Raw genomic sequence first — 14,578 nt, forward strand, 5'->3', positions numbered from 1 at the left:
GAAGCACTTGCTGAACATCCAGAGCACAAAGAAGTTGGGGCAACCAGGTGTGTAATCGTTAAGGTGCCACCTGGGTACATGCTAGCTGTCTCTTGCCACCAGTTTCGTATCACGGGTAAGAAGATACATTTTTTTACATCAAACTCGACATATCTAGGTGGTATCGTCAAGGAGCTAGCAACCCGGGTCTACCCTGGTGCAAGTTCTATATTATCCTATGGACCTGCTATCGCTTATAGTGTACTTTAATGGTAAAGACACTAGAGACATATAAGCTTGAGATTACATGTCTACACCTTAAATATAATGCACCCTGCCTCCTGGGGTGGAGGACATTCTTTGGGGAGTCTGAAATATACGAAGGGCAGTGCATGGTACTGTGCCACACATGGTGAGTGAACAATTGAGATCGAGTAGTTTGCACTGCTCTTGCAGTCTGCAGTGGCAGACCTGCTATCAGTAGTTGACCTGGGTCCCCAGGGTGACACAAACTCGAGCTGCAGCACTGGGGATAACTTTACCACCTTTGCCCTGGGTACTCCAAGTACCGTTTACTAGGGACTTATAAGGGGGGTAAAGTCTTTGCCAAATAGAGAATTACGAAGCCGACAAACCAGTTTTGGGAGTGAGAATGAGCACTGGGGCCTGGACAGCATGCTCCAGTGCTATAATAGAGTCATAACCATCAGCCCTGGGGGCAAAAAGTAGGGGATGACCATACACAAAGGGGCACTTTCTTGCAGTGATTATAATAGAACTAACTGCACCTCATTTCTCACCAGATTGAGCCTTAAACTCTTAACCTCGCTGCTCATATTCCCTTATACCGCCTTCCTGCCCTAGGCCTATGTATAAACTTCTATTTCTCATGCTGATTGAGTCATCTCTTCCTCTTATGGCTGGGGACTTCTACAATTATGAGTGTAGGGCACTCCCTGCATCGAATTACTGAACTGTTGGCCTGATATTGCTACCGTTATCTCCTTATTGTCTTGTCATTTCACTGGATCCTTGAAAAGCATGTACCTAATTTGCATTACGATGTAAAATGTGTTCCTTATCTATCACTCTCAGAAAAGTGTGTGTGGAGAATGTGTATCATAATTTTTTTAATCAGGTTCATTATGGTGCTAATCTAGATGTTCATTGTATAGGCTGATAACCCTGTCTCCTGTCCAGTACTGTGAAACCCTCAGGAATCTAGTCTGCCCTGTATCACACCATATAAATAAATAGGTTACCTTTACTTATAGTAACTGTACAGGAGTGTGCTGGCAGTCTGGTTCACAATATATTGAACAGGCCTAAAAAGAAGAAGCTTCTTATTATAGAAACTGGATGTTCAAAGAAGGAAGGTACATTTAAGGGGTATTATGTAATGTTAGGTGTATTTGTAAAACACACTATAACTCGCAAGGGCATTCTGGCTCTCAGTAGATATGTGTACCAATCCCTGCCTATGGTTGGTTGAATAATTGAAAAAAAGCCAGGTCTTCAGCTTCTTGCGACATTCAAGAAGACAGGAGGAGGCTCCGATATGGAGTAGGATGCTGTTCTATGCTTTAAGAGAAATGTGAGAGGACACCAGTCCTCCTGATCTGGTCCTTGGATGTTTGCACGCAGGAGCCCTGCAGAGCAGAAGTGTCTGGCGGGTTGATGGAAGGCGATGTGACTGTTTGGGTAGGTGGGGTTTAGGTTGTGTAGACTTGAATGTGTGTGTTAAGAGTTTGAAATGGGCAGGTTTTTTTTTTTTACCAGGAGCCAATGGATTTCGTTGATGTGGTGTGATGTGAATTGTGTGTGGGATGTTGAGAATGAGCCTGGCTGCTAAGTTCTGGATTGTTTGTAGTCTTCTTGTGAGTTTCTTGGTGATCCCAGTATAGATGGTGTTCTCATAGTCCAACTTGCTGGTGACTTGGGCGTGAGTAGCAGTTTTTCTAGTGTTCCTTGGACCCATTTGAATATCTTCCTCAGCATCTTCAGGAAATGAAAGCAGGATGCAGTAACATCATTGGCATGTGATGTCATGTCCATTTTGCTGTTGATTGTTCCTGAGGTTCCTGGCATGGGTACTAGGTGTGGGTGTAGGTACGAGTTCGGCCGGCCATCATTTGGAGAAACATACTGAGGTATTCTTGACAAAAATAACTACTTCTGTCTCTTTAGAGTTGAGCTTGAGACAATTGTCTTTCATTCAGTTAGCGACTTTGGTCATGCAGGTGGTGAACTTGTTTCTTGTGTTGGAGGTCAAGTTTAAGAGGGAGAGTATGAATTGAATGTCATCAGAACGGGAGAGGATAGATGATGCTGGCCAGAGGGATCATGTGTACTTTGAAGAGGGTGGGGCTGAGGGATGAACCTTGAGACATTCTATCACTGAGGCATGGGAGGAATAGATTCCAGTATGTTTTATCTCCCACTTCATTGGTTCCCCTTGAACTGAGGACATGCAAAAGTTCTTTACTCTCCCAACAGGTACTGGTTTTCATGCATACTGGACCATTGATTCACCTTACACTATGGGAGTGACTGCTACCTCTGTAACAAGGTCAGGTTCTCATTCCTTTCATGCGATCCTTGAAAATAGTTGCCCGATTCTGGAGTACCTGGTCTTTTGATTAATCAAGACAATTGTAGATTTCTCAAAGTCAGCATTTGAATCAACAACCTTGCATGTATTTTACCTCACAGCACAGAAGTACTTTGACACACAGTCCAAATCCGAATTCCATCGCTAATTCATCTTTCCTGGAGAATCCTGCTTGATGGATACCCTGTGGATTTTTTTCCAAGTTGTCTTAAGGTGTCCCCTGCATCATCATAAGTTTATATTTGCACATCCTGTACATGTTTGCATTGCATTGTTTGTTTTTCATTTTGAAAAGTGATTTATTCAGTGATGAAGTTCTGTGCATAACAGTATCACACATAAAGTCACACTAGGAAATATGAGATGCAACTCCGAGAGAAGATGAGAGACAAATCAGAGGGTAACTTTGCAGCCTTTTGGCCTCCCAATTTAAAAAATTGCTGTAGAGATATTGTAGTGCAAGAACGCCAGCCCAAAGTATTTAAATAGACCACTATTACAGATGTGACTGTAATATTCTTAGCAGCAGTCAAATCTTAAATCAGTGGTAGGAGTAGAGGGGTTGAGAAATTGGGTTATTTATTGAGGGGGATATGAGCCCTTCTCAAGCAACAACCACAATCTCTTTTGGAGTGAATACAAAAATCACCAAATTAACCTGTGATTAATACTCTGAGAGCTTGGTACAAAGCTATCAGGCTTAACTTAGAGGCAACGTATAAAGTATTTATGCAGCACTTAAACAGTAATAAAGTGAAAAAACAACACAAGAAAGATCCCACACCAATTTAGAAAAAGAAAGAAAAATTCAATAAATTATTTGACAGAAAAAACTCCTATCAGTGGAACCAGTGATATGCAATTGGAAACATTTGGGTAAAAATATCACACAAAAGCATAAACCACCAACTATGGGTACCTGGTCGTGCCCGGACTGGTACATACTCACAAGTTCAGGCCAACCATGATGGTGCGCTGAACGGATACAGGGACCAAGTTAGGCCAGCTGAGAATTCTACCAAATGTCCTGGATGTGTGGGTGATGGGTCATGGTGGTTCAGAGGAGCGATGTAGGGTCCTGTATCGAGTGGTGCTGTGCTGAGTCAGTTCTGATGAGGAGCTGCAAGGTGACGTCTACATCTATTTGTTTCATGCTACGTTGGTTCCTATGGGGAGCTTCAGGGACTGCAATAAGAGATACTGCGTTGAGTTGCATCACAATGTGCTGATTCTGAGGAGGAGCTGTGTTGGGTAGTGGTGTGCTGCGCCGGTTCTGATGGGGACCACAGCTGGGCTGGCAGAGCACTTTTAGCCCCGCTTCCAAGGGTCCTGTACTGGGGAGGCACCACATGAGGGAGGGGATAGGACTCAGAGTAGGTAGAGTCCAGGCACAGGTTCAAGGGTATTGGAGCCCTTGGAATCACTATGGTGGTTCTGGGTTCAAGGCGCAGGCCCAGTCCCCTTTCTTCAGGCAGCAGGGTAGGAGAGCAGTCCTCCTTGCAAGCAGAGCAGTTGTGCATTCCTTGTTGCAGCAGGGAAGTCCTTCTTGCAACAGGGCAGTCCTTCTCAGTCTTCTTCAGGTCCAGAAGTAATCTGACGAGGTGGGTCTGTCGGTCCCCCTACCAAGGTGTCTGGAATTCCTGCCTTCCTGCCCTGGTCCCAGTCTGTCTGAGGGGCCAGTAGGCTAATGTAAAGACATTTGTGAGTGTGCTAGGCCATTGCCTTTAAAGTGCAAGTGTGGTAGGTGACAGCTCCTCCTCCTCATTAAGCCAGGATGGCCCACCCTGCCAACAGACTATGACCCAGGAATAGACTGCAGGCACCAAATGGTTAGGACAATAAAATGGCAACTTTCTAAAAGAGACATTTTCTGAATTATAACTTAAAATCTCACTTCACTTTTACAGAGGGGTTTAAACTGCAATTACTTAGAGGCCAACCTAGTATTTCTATCTACTCACAATCAAGAGTTATCACTTATTAAATGTAATGAGGTAACCAAATGTTATCCTATGGAAGAGGCAGGCCATGCGATAATGAAAATGAGTTTGCAAGTTTTTCACTACCTGGACACGTAAAACTTAAAATATGGGCTGTCTAGGGGCTAACCAAGGGGAGGCGTATATGTACTAGAAAGGAAGGTTTAGACCTGACAAAAGGTTTATTTAGCCAGGTTGAAATGACAGTTTAAAACAGCACACACATGCTGCAACGGCAGGCCTGAGACATGTTTAAAAGACTACTTAAGTGGATGGCACCATTAGTGCTGCAAGTCCTCTATTAGCATTTAATATACAGGCCCTGGGTACATGCATTCCATTTTACTATGGACTTACAAGTAAAATAAATATACCAGTTGGCCATAATGCCAATTTTCCATGTTTAAAGGAAAAAGCACAAGCACTTTAGCACTGATTACCAGTGGTAAAGTGCACAGTCCTAAAAGCCTACAAAAACAAGTATAGAAACAGAAGGGTGAAGGCAAAATGTTTGGGGATGATCCCACAGAGACAAACAGGTCCAACAACTACCCAATGTAGATATCAAATAGAAGAATGTCTGGAGACAACGATCAGTCTCTGGGGACTTCTCCTACTAGTTAGTAGTCTAGTTTGTTGGCTTGCTTGCATCTAACAGCTGAACACATAGATGAAGTCCCTGTACTTACGTTATAAATAATATTCTGTTGCATTCCAGAGTAGATGGACTAAACTTCTAACATTCTAATTCTAACATTTGCAGTAGTGAAATGAATAGAAATAAGAATTGTGTGGAGCTTGTTACACTATTTAAATATGAGATCCACAAATAAGGAATGTTAGTAAAATTTAAACCAAAGATTGAACTTAAACATTGACATACATCAGATTCTAGATGCATTTGACTACACGTTTAAAACCTTATTGCAGGAAAATGTTTTTAAATTTTCTAGTAAAGATCCTAAATATGTTTACATTTATTGAGATTTAGTTGACTCTTAAAGGAGGTTCATATTTTATGCTTCTTGCGATTTATGGCACCCAAGCTTTGTCACATCTAGAATAAAGCCAGCTCACTCAGGAATACCATTTAAACTGATGAATCTACGCAGGTAATGAAGGACAAAAAAACTTCATCCTCAATTTCCCTCACTCATTTCCAACTCATTGGATTTGAAGTTCTCACCCACATTTCAGAATGTGGCCGCTGAAAAATAAAAATAAAAGACAGCAGGTCAGAATGTTACTGCTGTGTCAAGCAGAGTTGTAAAAGAGAAGTTATGTGGTCGTTCTGTACTTTGTAAGAACTCTTATGACTGAGGCTACTTTATGATTTGTTCCACATCCGATTTGGCATTTCAATTCATTTGCTAGTGACTTTTGAGAAGTACAAAAATGTTCTTTGTGCAAAGATTTAATTTGTTTTACAACTGTTGTATAATTATTCTTTTTATTGTTTCATTTGGAAAAGGTGCACGAACAGACCTGAAAAACAATGAAAAGAAACTCGCCCTGGATATGGCTACGAATGCCCAGTGTGCTTCTTTACTCAAAAAGAAACACGGAACAGGTATAAGCTGTGGTCTTCGAGATTTTTATTGCAGTGTCTAAATTGGACCGATGTTTTATTCTGCCATTTGTTTGGTTGTTGTTGTCGTCATCACGAAGTGGTTCTTAAGTATTATTATGAGAGGAGGAAGAAGGTGAGAGGGAAGGAGGGAGAGGGAGGGAAAGAGAGGTAATGTGTTTGTGTGCCTAGTCTAGGTTTTTTGCCTTTCCATTCTGGCTCTTGTACTATTCTTTATATTGCGTTATAAATTGAGGCCGACAAGTAAAATAAATTGAAAAATCAGGAGTCTATGGATGCACGGAATTGTGAAACTGGAGAGCCCATTTTTTATGTACAATTTGCTAGTTTTGGGACTGTTTTAGAAATTCTGTGCATCCACCATTCAATTAATATAAAGATTGCAAAAGAATACAGATCCAGTCACTGGAGAGAGCCCTGTGCGCATGTGTGACGAGACGGTCGGCCAAAAACACATGCACTCTGAGGGGGAGTGCTGTGGGAGTTCTGAGCACTTCCCAAGCACTCCCCCTTAGAGCACGTCACCCCAGTGGCCCGCCCCTTTACAAGGAAATGATAACAAACATTTTGTTATAATTTCCTTGTAAAGGTTTTGCAGCTGCCGCTGCTGGCAGGGAGGTTTGGGGGAACCCCCCTCTGCCCTCATGGAGGAGCCGCCCCTGTGCAGATCGGGAAGGAAATATGATAAAAAGAGATGCGAAGACATTTCTTGCATGTGCCACTCTGTTAAAGAGAAAGATGCCTAAGTAAACTGTGGTTCATAAACAAAATATCTCCCAGAAATTATAGGTATTATGCACTACTGTTTTGACTTGCCTAGAGCTTTCTGACTTCTTGGATGTGGTTGGTCTGAAGTCTGTCATACCAAATGACATTTTAGAAATGTGGTTGTTCTGTCAGAATGGAATGATAAACTTAGTGAGCGGATATTTTTACATTTAGCTGAGCTGAACTCTGGCTAGAGTGGCCCTGTTTCAGTTTGGAAATCGGACCAATTTTAGTTCATCACACTAGGAAGGAGCTATCACTTAAGCTGTCAATGACTAAGCCTTGGAAGTGATTGTTGTCTTCAATACTACAACCAGTGCTGCGGAAAACTCCTACTTGAGGGATAAGATAAAGGCTTCTGTAAAGCTTGGACACCAACACCTTTTGCCACAGCAGCTTTGGACACTGCCCTCAGTTGTCACACTGCACCATATTAGCCTTCCTCCATAGTGAGACCACTACATGTTTTTTTTTTTTTTTGTCATCATTCAGCCATTGAATCTACAGCCTATAACTCTTTGTTACTGCTAATGATTCTTATGTGATTGATATTGCTTTTACATAGTTTAAGATTAATATGGCCATTTCCTTGCTGTATCTGCAGAACTTCCTTTCTATATCTGCAGAGTAGTGCCAATGCTGTGCAAAACAGTGGAGGCCCCTATTCAAAACGGATACCTTTTCATCCGGATGTCTGCATTTATTTATTTTTAAATGGGAGAACTGATATGAAATAACTCGTATTAAAAGTGTGGTTTAAACTGGTACACCATGGGGGGCGTGGCAAAGATGGCAGACGGCTGGATGCGTTTTTCTGCCCCCATCCGTGAATCCCCCGTTATCCCTCTAAAGGGGCATGACACCAGCCCGACTTGTTGCACCCCAACCAAACATAGAGCAGTGTCAGCAGCACAGACAGAAAGCGAAGGTGCAGATGGCAGAGGACCGGCAGCTGACATTGCACTGCAGGCTTGAACCTAAGATTGCAGGTGTCACACTCCATCAGTGCTGGAACTGACACAGTGACCGGCACAGAAGGCTCGTCCACGACAGCACTGGCAGTCTCCCTACTTGGCCCTATATTGCGCCTTTCAAACAACAGTGTAGGCGTGCCCTGGTAGCACACGCCTCCACCTTTGACGACTGTGCTGAGCTGCTCCTTGGTGCAGCTGCTGAGAGCCGGTGCAATGACTTGGCTGCTGGTGGCAACAGGGATGTGCAGAGTGCAGAGTGAGAGGAGCTGGTGAATGGGCCCTTCAGTGTGGAGAATAGGCTGCAGGAGATGCCCTTTGACCCCTGGGGCAGCACCTCTGGCCAGGAGGCCCTATCCCAACCCAGAACAGCATTGTAAGTACCGGGGTCAGCTCCATGCGGGCCCCTCCCTTGCACGCTCCTGACTAACTGCAGGACACTGGGGGCTATTGGGCGGCCGCATAGCCATAATAAGAACAACACATACCGCTTGAAGGTAGGCCTTGAGTGCAGCACTCTTGTAACCCTGGTATCTGGGCAGCATTTTTGGCACACAACTGACTCAGAGTACCGCTACCAGCAGCGATAGGCCCAGCCCCTTCTATAAGTGAGAGACTCACCCCCAGGTGCCCGGCGAAGACCTAGCCTCTACTCCCACCACATAAGGTGAACCCCATTGATAAGCATCTCCGCCGCATACTTACTTTTGAGGAGTCAGAAGGGGGAGCCAGGCCATAGTCCCAGCCATCCTGCAGGCCTATTGCACTACAAACGACCTAGAGGCCCCTGCCATCGGTGGAATCTCACATGAGGGGAGCCTGAGACCGGGCCTGGGGACTTCGCTGCAGGCCCAGCTACAACGTGCCCACAAGGCAGTAGATAGGACAAACTAATAACCACTGGAAGCACAGGCCAGCAGCTATCCCCCGCAGATTAGCAAGAGAGTTCACCCCAGATGGTGACAGGCAGTCGAAGGACAGAGCTCATTACATCACAGAGGAAGCGCTGGAGGCACAGCTATTGCAAACGCTTAAATTCATTTACCTCCGGCTTGAACAGGCACCCATCAAAAACCCGTGAGACGCACTAGTCAGGGTCTCACAAAGAGGTTGCTTTCTGGGCCTATCTGCTGCGAATATTGGCAATCTCAGAGCCGCACCATGCCAGACAAGCCTGACCTTGCCTCTCAACTCCTCAAGAGACATACCACACACTTGGAAAGGCTACTCATGACAACAGCACAAACCAAAAAGGATCGCTTCCTCAGGGAGATGCTCACCAAGCCAGCAAGATAGGGGCCTTCCCTAACTAGTCAGGATCCGCCAATTGAGTGCGATGACGGAGAGAGCCCGCTGACCTGTTCATTTCAAGCCCCCTTTGCCTCCCTTAAGGATGACGTGTCCCAAGATCTAAAGATGGTTCTGAAAAATCTGGCTGAGATAGGGGGACAGAGTCTCCACATTAGAGGACAATGTGACACGCCGGGATAAAGAAATAGAACAGCTTCAGGAGGAGATACTGCCTCAAGGATCAACATGTTGACCTTCAAGCACGTACAGAGGACCTCAAAAACAGGTCAAGACTCAACATCATCCGTATCAGTGGCACCCCAACCGTGGCAGAGGAGAATGACATCCGATCAAATGTGAGAGCCCTCTTCGCCCATATCCTAGAGATCCCTGAACCGGACATTCATCTGGACAGAGCCGCCACCCACCTAGTGGATATTTTAGTGTGTGCTCATGACTTCCCCTTAAAAGAACACCTTTTGCGAAAAGCAAGACAAGTCCATCCACTGCAGTTAAGAGGCCACACCCTAATGCTATTAACCCTCCTGAAGCAACAAGACTTCTGCCCCCATAACTGCTTATCTCCAATAGAAGGGTAGTCCCTGTTCTTTGGGCCACCCAATCTGAACCATCTTCCGCTGGGTGGGACGGGGGTGGCTACACCAAATTCACTCTGTAGCTGCTGCCTGTGAATTATTGGTAATTGAGAAAAACACTGATACGGCCGAACGCCCCAGCCCAACAAGCCACAACATCTATAGGTGCTCCAGGCGGCAGAGAATCACACCCTCAACTAAGGGCCTGCGGCCAGACTCCGAAACAGGTTGCACAAGAACAGCAAGCTGTGCTGGAAACGTTGACCGTTGAAACCGACTAAACAGAGGTGACCTGAGAGGGGTCCAGCTCTACGGCGCTTGGAATGTTCTGGGGATCCTGCAGAGGGTGTGGGCAGGTTGATTGAAGGACTGTTCCCACCCACAGACTCTGAACACTGATGATTGCTGGAACGATGACAGCCCCAGATAGGGCCCACTCTCACCTAGAGACACTGTTATTTTTTATGTTAATTGAAGGGGGTTTAGGGGTGCTCACGATTTTTTAACAAACGTCATTTTCACATACTGCTTCCACTAGCCTGGGCTTCATACCTAAACGGTACCCATGTGATACCCAGAGAGTCTTTAGGGATAGTAACCAATAGAGCAATCACACAACCATACATTCACGCTCAATGTGAAAAGCCTTAATTACCCAATGAAGACGTGAGCAATCCTGTCATACCTAGAGCAAACACCAACAAGGACAAACATCTGCCTCCTCCAAGAGACACACTTGCTAGACTGATACTGGCATCGGCTTAAATCTGAAGCATACCCAGAGCAATTCCAGTCATCAAAAGCCAACAAGACTGCAGGGGTGGCCATTCGAGTTTCCAGATCTGTTAGAGGAAAAGTGGAGGATAGACTGGTGGAGTTCATAGGGCGGCTACTGGTTTATAAATTGAAATTCCAAGAAAATACCTTCATCTTTGGCTCCATCTACGACCCGAACCAGGCCCAGGAACATTTCATCCTCAGAGCAATTGCAGAAACTATTAAACTCAAAAGGGTAGATGGTTTTACTGGTAGGGGACTTAAATCTTGCCTTCCACAATAACATGGACCGCTGTGCGTCCCGGTGCGAGAGGACAGTGGGCGCTCTCTTGCACGGGGCTCAGTGGTTGCAAGAGATGGGGTTGTGGGACCTGTAAAGAGCATGATATCTGCAGACCAGAGATTACACCTTCTACTCTCACGCACACTAAACCTACGCATGCCTCAACCACTTTCTGAGGACCAGAGAACTAGAGGTCTTGGTCATTATGATCAACATAGGACTGTGCTCTCTCTCTGACCATGCAACAGTGACTGTTGGCCTAGCACTCCCCCACAAGACTTCTCTGCACCAACCCTGGCATCTGAGAGACACCCTCCTACACAGTCCCTGAGGTGGTCAAGCAAATAGATCAGGCTATCCGTAAATTCTTGACAATCAATGACACAGCAGGCATCTCAGTCCCGCTCTGGTGAAAAGCCCTTAAAGTCAGATTTAGTGGGGAATTCCGCGCAGTATCTTTGGTGAACAACAAATTGCGACGTCATAAACAAGTGCAGTTGCAACAAGTATTATGAGAACTTGAATGCTTACATCATCGTACAGGTGACCCCAGGGTATCACGACAGCTAGAGGTAGCTAGGAAACAACTTGCGGAATTAGACCTCGATAAAGCTGAATATTCTATTTTGCACCTAAAACAGTCCTATTACGTAAGGGAAAATAAGTGCGGACGCTTCCTTGCTAATCACTTGCGTGCTCAGAGACAGGCCACGACGATCGAGACGCTGATGAGAAATGATGGGTCAGAGGTCTGAAATGATGAACTCATTGTCTCTCAGTTCTGCAAATTCTAAAAAGACCTTTGCGCGGCCCAGTCCCTACCTTCGCCTAACATAGACAATTGCCTTCACAATTCACACACATCGCGACTAACACCAACACAAGCGGAAGAGCTAGTCTGTATAATCTGCAAGGAAGAAGTGATATCAGCTTTTAATCTTCAGAAAACTCTGAAATCACCGGGACCGGACAGTTTCCCGACGCTGTTTTATAAGACCACCTATGGTAGTCAAGCTGCCGTTCTGACCCGCTTATTCAACTCCATTAGCGATCTGTTCACCATGCCCCCATCCATGATGGAAGCATCCATAGTTATTCCTATGCCTGGGAAGGACAAATGCCTGTGTTGGTTATACTGAACTATTTCCCTTCTCAACGTCCATGCCAAGCTATTCACCAGCATTGTGGCAACTCTTCTGAACCTGCTTATGCCTGGCCTGATAGCCCCGGACCAAGCAGGATTCGTCCTCCATTGGCAATGTAGCGACAACACCAAAAAGATCCTTCATAAAATTGATAAGGCCAAACGATCCACACAGGAAATCCTGCTACCAGGCATGGACACCGAAAATGCATTTGATCACGTTCACTGGCCCTACCTAGTAGCCACACTCGCTCACTTTGGTTTTGGCTTGGGATTCGGCAACTGTATTGTCAGCAATTATGTCCATCCCAGGGTGGACGTTTGAGTAAACGGCCACAAGTTGACCCCCTTTCCTATCCGCACAGGACACCACAAGAATTCTCACTCTCACCCCTGTCATTTGGGTTCTAATTGGAGACCTTGGCTAAAAGAGTTTGCAACCACCCGCACATCACCAGTGTCCAATTTAGCAGGGATGATTACACAATTTGCTTGTGTGCAGACTAAGTCATAGTGGCCCTGGCAATACTCAACTATTGCATTTTACTTAGACAAGTCACACATTAGATCTAGCTCAGTGGAGACTGTAACGCCTGTCGTGGCTTGGTCGGATTGCTGCACTCAGAATTAAGGAAATGAGAAGAAGGGGTGGAGACATGGAGTAGCGGGTACTGTACAACTGCGAGACGCTCCTTGGCATACAAGGCATTCAAGGACTTTTGAGTGGTTATACTAAGTGTATCACAGATGCACTTTCACTCCGGACTCTTGAGGCTTTTGTCAGCCGTAGCTTTATCGTAAAGCATTCTATTTTTGTTTGTTCTATTTGCTGAATTCATACATGTGTATCCCTCATTCATAGGGGACTCCCCAAATGAAGTGCCATCAAGGTCATAAAATGCAGTCTTGCTTTTGTGGATAGTTTTAATGCAGATGTTTTCAGCACAGCGGATGATTTACAATTTTGTCAGAAAAAACATTTATCTTGCAAATATGAAGGATATTCGAGTAATCAATAACATTGCTTTAAGTTTACTCTTTAAAAACAATTGCAGAACAGTGCAAGAGTTTCTTAAATTGCGTATAATAGGCGTGATGAAAACTTTTTCTCTCCAGCAAACTCCTGGATGCATTGGAATTTATGCAGGACTTTCTGACCAGGTTAAGGGAGAAGTGCAGTCTTCCACCCTGACCTTCTGATGTTCATCTGAGTGCTATGATGTCTGAGATCCTCTGGTGTCCTTAGCAAGACTTACCCTCCAGATTGCATGAACATCCACAAGGGAGTAATGCTTTCTCACTCTAGATCATCTTGTGGCTTCATGCGGAAAAAGATTCGGAATTTGCTGCATTCAGAAAGATTGCATGCCCCTAATGCGTTAATGAAAAGCATAACTGCAGCACTCATGGTTGAGAGTGAACCCAGCCCATGTCTCGCAGCTGAAGTACTTTATCACTTTATTTTTGTTTCGTACCTCAGTCATCAAATGTGTACTGGTCTACCACTTAGAAGAGGTCTCACTCAGGACATCTGATTAAATGTTGATAAAGTTACGGTCCATGCAATAATGCTCACGGAAATTTGTGTTCGCCTTAGACACGACACCAGTTTAGTGCCTGAGCAAGATCTTGAGAATGACTCGAGCTTTTTCATTAGGGAATCTCTCTTATGATTTTTCTGAAGAATACAGTGCTGCTTCATACAAACCTATACCTTGTACGACATGTCCTGACATCATCATCGGCCCGGCTAGACATTTACCAGTGTTTTTTTGTTCACCATATATCCCATCATAAATATCCCTATAGATACCTAATTTAAAGAAAGTATTGGCATACAGTGTTGAAAGGATAGTTTCCATAAGGATATCAAGAAAACTAGCATATTGGACTTCAGGTCAGGGCCTCAGGCACTAAGCAGTCCATCACAAGATGGTCTGTACATGCGTAAGACTGTGTTATGAGAAAGTAACAGTAACCTAATTCTCTCTGGTAAACGAGAGAACAGTTCAGCCCTTGTAAAAGGCACTACTACTGCTTTGCCGGGCAATATCCAAATTCATAGATCTGGTGAGTGTCACTGCTCATGCCACACATTTTAATTAGAAATGATGCATTGATTTTAAAACTGGGGCGGGTGACTAAATTAGACGTTTCCTATTTTACTCATCATTCTCACTGCTAACATTTTCCAAGTATGCATTGTTCTCTGTTCTATCATAAAAATTGTGAATAATGATGATCGCACAATGGCGAGTTCAGATTTAAATAGTTAGCTTGCCATCATCTGTATCTTCATGTAACACGCATTCCACTGAGTTGCCTTGGTAAACCGTAAGTTTTATCTTTGTAAACCTGGCACATTGATTCCCTGTAGAAGCATTCTGGTCCTGTCACTTGCTTAACTGCAGGTGACAACGTGCATGACACTCTGCTGTACCAAAACCACCAACTTTGTCCAAGTTGCTTTTTGTTTTGTGGAAACTTTTTGGTCCTCTCCCAGTGGTCCAGTAAGGGCAACCAACTACTTGCATTGCTATACACCTCTTGCCCTTGCAAGTTGTGATCGATGCCTAATGGTATTCCGAAGTG

The 14,578-nt window shown here is 44.6% G+C and overlaps 1 protein-coding gene across 1 annotated transcript in view; it reads left to right on the forward strand.

The window, feature by feature from the left end:
- OSTF1 (osteoclast stimulating factor 1) overlaps window positions 1–14,578 on the forward strand; it is a 235,363-nt gene that overhangs the window by 211,111 nt on the left and 9,674 nt on the right. The window contains exon 9 of the mRNA XM_069229196.1: window positions 6,041–6,139. Coding sequence (XP_069085297.1) covers window positions 6,041–6,139 — 99 coding nt within the window. The remainder of the gene's footprint in view (window positions 1–6,040; window positions 6,140–14,578) is intronic.

This window comes from Pleurodeles waltl, chromosome 1_1 (genome assembly GCF_031143425.1).
Source record: "Pleurodeles waltl isolate 20211129_DDA chromosome 1_1, aPleWal1.hap1.20221129, whole genome shotgun sequence".
Classification (NCBI taxonomy): Eukaryota; Metazoa; Chordata; class Amphibia; order Caudata; family Salamandridae; genus Pleurodeles; species Pleurodeles waltl.